The sequence below is a fragment of the Halyomorpha halys genome, unplaced genomic scaffold (genome assembly GCF_000696795.3).
Source record: "Halyomorpha halys isolate HHAL.00 unplaced genomic scaffold, Hhal_1.1 Scaffold171.1, whole genome shotgun sequence".
Taxonomy (NCBI): domain Eukaryota; kingdom Metazoa; phylum Arthropoda; class Insecta; order Hemiptera; family Pentatomidae; genus Halyomorpha; species Halyomorpha halys.
The window spans coordinates 444306-451930 of record NW_027115842.1 but is presented as its reverse complement, the minus strand read 5'-3'; the positions used below and the strand labels follow the sequence as shown (position 1 = coordinate 451930).

Genomic DNA, 7625 nt, shown 5'->3' with positions numbered 1-7625 from the left:
TATGTACCCTTTAGCAATTTGGTTTATACATACTACTATGTTCCCTTTAGCAATTTGGTTTATACATACTACTATGTACCCTTTAGCAATTTGGTTTATACATACTAATATATACCCTTTAGCAACTTATAATCAATTAATTGCTGCTAAGTATTTTTAAAAAGTGACTACTTTGACATATCATGCTAAAAGTAAATTGTTTTTCTTCTGTTTAGGAAACATATGGTCAGTACCCGTCGGAGTTCCCTGTCGATTATTGTAAAGAGCCAATGCCTGTGACCAATGCTCATGCTTGGAAGAAGTTGGTTGCCGCTACAACAATGTGCTTAATATTTATGGTAATATTCTTAATAAAAAAAATAATAATAAATTACTTAATGGGTTTAGTACAGATGGGATGTCAGGTTTATTTATTTTGATGAAATAATTAAGGTAAGAAACCATCTGTTGTTTATAAACACTGACAAAATGGCTATTAATCTCAAGATATTTCTCTTTCATTTTCTTTATTTATTTTCCTCCCTATCTTACCTTTTACCCGCCTGTGCAGGGTTCGATTTTGTTATATAAGATGATAAAATTGATTATTTTTTGTTAAAAGCTCCATTTCTGCACAATGATTGTTAGATTTTAAGGTTCATTTCCAACAATCAGCTAGCGCCTTTTTAGTGTCGTTCCTCTATTGTAGTGGGCTACACTTGCTATTTCCTTCTACTCGTACACAAAGGTTTCGAAAAGAGGGTAATCTACTTCATCAAGACTGTAGTGGCCAGTTATCTTTAACTTGAGCCTCATTGCCTGAAAGACAGTGCATACCACATGTTTAACAGATTCCGTTACTCCCAGGGGGTGCCATAACCCTACTCTTCCTCTAAGCAAAAATGACGCTAAGGAGTGGGGATCAGGCAACGCCCCTTAAAGGCAACTTTACGTTGACGTTAATAGGAGTTAAGGCCTGAGTGCGATTGTCAGCTGACAGTTCAAATCAACTGTTCGAGTAGAATCTATAGAGATGTATGTTAAGAGAATAGAAGTTGCTGTAAATGTTATTTCCAATAATGAAATGAAAAAATAATTTTATTCTGGGACACATGTCCCTTAAGAATAAATATATGGTTCATACATTATGATTTTTGTCTGGCAAGGATTTAAAAATTTCCAGTAAGCAAAATGAAATTACATTGGGATCTTAGCTTAGCTACTGTTTATAATGTTAATCAATATATGCTTAGCTATATTGTTTACAATAATGCAGAGGTTTGGTTATGCGATAAGTGAAGGAGTAGATGTTGTTAAAGGAAAGAATGGATGAGGATTGGATGGCAAATGGAGATGGGAAGAGAATTCCAGAAAGAGATTGCACATATGATGAAGGATTTGCTGAAGAAGGTGGTTCTATAGGAGGGCATATATAAAATCAATAATGTGGTATATCTATTGTGAAAATCTATTAAGCCATTTTCGAGAAATTCGTGCTTCTTTCTCTATTCTGTTCAGACTCATTCCAATGTTTATTTACGTATATAGATTTACCAGTCTTAAAAGTAAGAAGTGAGTATAAAATTAACTTAGTCAATTTTTCAATTAATGTTTTCTAAGAACAGTTAGTAAAAAATTAATTTCTTTTAAGGAAAACATTAAGATACTTATTTCTGACATAATGGAGAAAGTTGTTTATTAAAAAAAAAAAAAGTCAAAAGAGTAAACATTATTTTTTAGAATATTTAATATCTATAGAAAAACAGTGACAGAATTAATAGTAATTAAAGAAACCAATATCAACAACTGATTGTAAGCATACTTTGGGTAACTCTCAACTTTTTTTTAAAATACTTATAAGCCTAACCAACTTCCAAGAGAAATTGAGAAATGCGATAGTCAGGTTGGTTCCATTTGATAGCTAGCTGAGACGATAGTGACCAACTGCCTGTTCCATTCCTGAATTTTTTTTCTCTCAATATCTGCTTCCTTCTATTGAATCTTCACTAATAATCCTCACACAAATTCTCCACGATTCCTGCCAGACCTTCTCTTGAATGCACTCAGAGAACTTTTCAAACCACCCTCATATGTTACTATACTTACCCTCTTATCACTTCATCTATATATTAATAATTATTATTATTATATATGATGATTATTATTGATTAATTCATCCTCATATATGGCAATAGCTAAACATTGCCGGGTCTGCTAGTAATGAATATTTAAATTACTTGGAACTAATGTTTTGTTTATTACTAATTATTATTTTGTAGGTTGTCGAACTTGTTGGAGGTTATATGGCAGGTAGTTTAGCTGTGATGACTGATGCAGCTCATCTCTTATCAGACTGTGTTGGTTTCTTAGTTGGTTTGTTTGCTGTTTGGGTTTCAGGGCAGCCGCCGACCCATCGATTTACCTACGGCTATCATCGAGCAGGTTAGTTATACTTTAATATGAAAATAGTTTATTCAGGTTTATTCTTAAAACCGTGCACTGAGAATAATCGCAGATGGTGGTAAGTCAGTGCTTATTACAGTAATCGAGCTTCAGACAAGAATTGAACCTCTAAAATATAGACGAGAATTGGCTGCATTAGCCTTTAGTGAATGTATCTCGTGGAGTCAAATCGAATTCTGGCTGACATATAGACCTACTGCAGGACGACTGGTCACATAAACCACATTCCTATCAAAAGTTAAATCCTTGAGGGAAGAGTATTCCCTTGTTCAGTTCCTTCAGAATTCCGAACAATTCCAATCAGGAACACACTCTTGCTGAGCAGCTCTTCACATCCTAATAAAATGGCCGATGACTGGTTTACCTCACAAGAGAAAAAATGTTGTTGCTGTGAGTTCACAAATTGCCAGAGAAACTGGAAAAATGTATACCTAGCAATTAGCAATATTTCGAATAAACTATTGTTTTTTATTTTCATATTATAAACTTATACAGAAATGTCAGATTCATATTTAGTTAATTGGTATATTAACTTCAAAATAAGAAATTGGTTAGTTTTTATCCATGATAAAGTCGATCAGTTTGCTCTTTGGTGGAAATAAAAACTAAACTATTTATATTTAACAAATAACTATTTATAAAAAAAAAGGATATTGTAATATATATACATGCACATACATATTTATTAATTATGTTTTACTATCTGCAGCTTTGCTTTATACATATACTGTAAATTTATCATTAATAGCAATTAAAAAACAAAAAATAATAATGTATTTTATGTTAAAATACATAAAAGAAGAAAATGTCTTCTTCTTTTTAATTGAAATTACAAAATATAAAAGAAAAAAAATATCGTACTTGATCAAATTATTATTTTTAGAGGTGTTGGGTGCACTGCTGTCCATCTCAGTTATATGGATCCTAACGGGGATATTTATATATCTTGCCGTAGAACGCTTGGTCAAATCTGACTTTGACATCCATGCTGATGCGATGATGGTTGTTGCAGCTATTGGAATTTGTATTAATATAGTGTAAGTTGATTTAATTTGTTTTGATTATTTTAATAAAAAAAAATTTATTATAGTATAGCATTAATTTTTAACTTTTGCGAAATATATTCAGGCATATTAGTTAATAACAGTAACCTTATTGGTTTTAAGGATTATTAAATCAAACAAGACCTTCATGATCGAATTTCCATTGAATATTTATTACTTCTGAAATTTTCTTTCTTTTATACTTACTGTAGAGTGCACAATACAGTTTTAATGTTTTTAGTTACTATGGATACAGAGTATATCTATTATCCAACATCAGTTACTATGGATACAGAGTATATCTATTATCCAACATCAGTTACTATGGATACAGAGTATATCTATTATCCAACATCAGTTACTATGGATACAGAGTATATCTATTATCAAACATCAGTTACTATGGATACAGAATATATCTATTATCCAACATCAGTTACTTTTAAACAAGTTCTATTCTATCCGTGGTACTACAGTCCAATTTGGACCCTGGCCTCCTCAATGAACTTTCGCCATGTAGCTCAGTCTTGTGCGGCTGCTCTCCAGTTGCAGAGACTCAGAAGTTCCCTGGAATCTCTAATAACGGCATTCTCCCATCTCAGCCTTGGCCTGCCTCTTCCTCTGGTCTGATGCAGCCAACAGTCCAGCAACCTCCTCGGGATCTCACCTACTGGGATCCTGATGACATGGCCAGCCCAGCGCAGCCTCCTTAGTCTTATGTGCCGCATCACGTCTCCCTCACCGAACAGCTTGTAGACCTGTTGGTTCGCCTCCTCCAATTCTTGCCTACCTTGACAGCCAAATATTCGGCGCAGAATTTTTCTTTTGAAGACCAAAATCTCCTTTTCTTCAGCACCTGTCAGGGTCCAGGCTTCCGTAAGTGAGGACTGGCCGGATAAGTGTATTCACGAGCTGGCATTTGGTGCGGCGAGTGACAGCTTGACTCTTCAAGTGCTTTCCAAGTCCAAAATAAACAAATAATTTATGTATAATTGTTTCAATTTCTTGAGACTGGTATTTATTATATACTAGATTATACTAGAAAATCACGGAATTTGCACAAAATAGGCATAACTGAAACTTTTAAATTTGAAAATTTTAGCAGTAATGAGGTCCTTAAAAATATTATACTTGAATGTCAGGCATAAGAAAAAATATTGTTCAAAGATCTAGATACAAATCAAAATATCATTTATAATTGTATATCAATAGTAACCGACTATAGAAAAATATGTTACATCCATAAATATTTGAAATCTATAAAAAAGAATGTATAACAGATATAGTTATTATATAGTATATTAGTAAATGAGATATATTTAACTTAATAATAATAATAGCGGTAACAAAGGGATTAGGCTAACTGCCCAATAGAGATTTTTTAGAATGTACTTAATTAATATTTGGCTGTATGGAATAAACCAAAGCACTACATACAAGGAAAAAGAAAAGAAAGAAAAAACTTGGCACCATCATGTACACCACAGCTATTGATTTATGCTTGTTACGCTTGTTCAAGAGATAAACAAATCTCCAACAGATCCTTTTCAGTTAATATCAGGGCCTTGCTAGGCAGGGACCCATATCAGTGGAGATGTAACCTTTGCAGTTCATCATCTAATATTTTACAGGTTTGAGATGCATTAGTCAAGAAAGGTCGGAGGAGAGTTTTGTACTGCTTCATTTCGGTTAGTGCGACTGTGCAGTCTACTTCTAAAGATATTAGATAGACTGAAATGAGATTAATTTGCTGCCATTGTTCTGCACTTTAGTTCTTCTTCCTCAATTGTTGATCGTCGGCCCTAAGTACTTAAAACTTTTAACAGATTCATATATGTAGTTTCTAATTATGTAGTGCCTCTGCGGCAGAATTGGCTTCTCCTTCCTCAAGGTTTGTCCTTTCCTCATTAATATAGAGACCTATTATTTTTCCATCTCAAGTACCATAAATACTTCTTTGATGCTTTGTACAGTTTGTCCTGCATTAATTCTTTTATTTTGTATTACATGTATTTTACTGTCTGAAAATACAGTTTTTTGGTCGTATCCAAGTACTTTACAGTATTTTGTATAGAATTTATGAATTGGATTTTTCTTGTATTAATTATTGTCCTCATTAGTCGCAGGTCATAATACTTCACAATAAGAACAGTTAAAACAACTATTTTTTATTTTGTAATTTTGATTTTACATTTTCCTCTCTTGTTTATGAATTATTTATAGAACAAAGCTCTGTTAATTAAAATTAAAACTAATTGTAACATTTTGAAAATAATATATTATTGTTCTTAATTTATTTTTATTTTTTTTAGTATGGGTTGTATTCTTCATGGGAGTCATGGACATAGCCATGCCGATAGCGTGCATTTAGAGGAAAATATAAACGTGAGAGCTGCTGTGATTCACGTTCTAGGTGATCTCATTCAAAGTACAGGCGTTTTCATTTCAGCTCTAGTCATTAAATTTTATGTGAGTCTTCTAATCAAACTTTAAAATTTATTTTTATTAATATTTCACAGTGTAAATATTATACAATTTTTTTTTGTTTATTGAAATTTACAACTGTGTTTACATAAAAATACATCTCTAGTAAATTTGATTTAAGATCATAATGGTGTGATAAACTACCCAACTCTTTAATAATATTTCTACATTAGAAGATCTCAAGGCCATCTTCTTTTCAGGCACCTCGAAAAATGTCAGGAATGGAAGAGGAAGTAAGGTTAGAAACTAGTGGATTTGGGTGGGTCAGAGAGTTTATAATGAAAGGATTGATATCTGGTTTGGGCTAGATCAGTTGCATGTGGGACATTAAGGTTTTTATGAAGGATTTTGGATTGTAAGGATTGGATACGAGAGGAAATCAAAGGTTTAGTGGAGCCTCAAAGCTCAACTCTTTACATCCAGATAGGCCTTATTATAATCATGTAGATCAGTCTTTTGTAATGGATCGGAAGTTAAGATCGTTTGTCAAATAAGTGCTGGAATAGGAATAGGTGCTGGAATTGGGTTAGGATGTAAGCTTTATAGATTGTGTAGAGGATGAGATCAAGGATATTACCTTGTGGAACACCTGCAGACTGAGAGAAGAGGAATGAATAGAAATCATTGTGATTTACAAAATTTTTAGTGTAAAAATACAATATATAAAGTAAATGATAATATAGTGTATTATCATTCGTCATAGGGTATAATGATATAATTGTTTAATAAGAAACGATATTATATTTAATGATTATTTATTATTATTCAACTACATCAGACATTTGGTTAAATACATGTTAAAATTGGTTTTATTATATAATTTATGTGGATTGCAGTTAATAATAATGATTATATGAAATTGAATTAATTACTTGAGCTATTATTTAATATTACTTTTCAGCCTTCCGCTAAAGTGATCGATCCTGTTTGTACCTTCATGTGTTGCGTCCTTGTGATGTGTTCCACCGTGCCTGTTCTGAGGCAGAGCGTCTGGGTGCTCCTCGAGTGTACTCCTCCGCATTTGGAATATTCTGAGGTTGAAAATGCTCTTTCTTCGCTCGAAGGTGTCATTGGTGTTCATGCTCTTCATCTTTGGGCACTAACTCCAGGACAGTATGCTGCTACGGTTCATTTGGCAGTTGGTGAGTTGATTTGCCTTGATGCAAGACTCAATTTTTATTAATTTTTTTTTTTAAGGAAGAAATTAAGAACAATGTGATTAGAAGATATTTAGACTAAGAATTTACAGTTTTTTTTATCGAGAGATGGTAATTATATTTTTTTTTTCAATGTTCTTCAATTTGATGGTTAGTTTCCATATCCATAACATTATTTATTCTATGTAAAATTTTATTGTGAAAAAATCCTTCCTACAACTTCTCCACTACACACATAATGTTCCTTCATCGATGTTTAGGGGCAGAGTTGGACAAAAATTAGCTATAACTGAAACTAATAGCTAAAATTGCCATGGTTACGATATTGATTTATCAATGGTTCATTCATGAGTAAGGGTCGTATCCATGGCAACATTAGCTATAGTAGAAACTAATAGCTAAAATTGCCATGGATACGATATCTATTTATCAATGGTTCATTCATGAGTAAGGGTCGTATCCATGGCAACATTAGCTATAGCAGAAACTAATAGCTAAT

General features: G+C 32.7%; 1 protein-coding gene across 1 annotated transcript in view; it reads left to right on the top strand.

Annotated features, from left to right (window-relative positions):
* Positions 1 to 7625, top strand: part of LOC106678999 (proton-coupled zinc antiporter SLC30A2) — a 21984-nt gene that overhangs the window by 9270 nt on the left and 5089 nt on the right. Inside the window, exons 3-7 of the mRNA XM_014417901.3 lie at positions 216 to 338; positions 2259 to 2421; positions 3326 to 3479; positions 5798 to 5954; positions 6871 to 7111. Of these exons, the coding sequence (XP_014273387.1) occupies positions 216 to 338; positions 2259 to 2421; positions 3326 to 3479; positions 5798 to 5954; positions 6871 to 7111 (838 nt within the window). The remainder of the gene's footprint in view (positions 1 to 215; positions 339 to 2258; positions 2422 to 3325; positions 3480 to 5797; positions 5955 to 6870; positions 7112 to 7625) is intronic.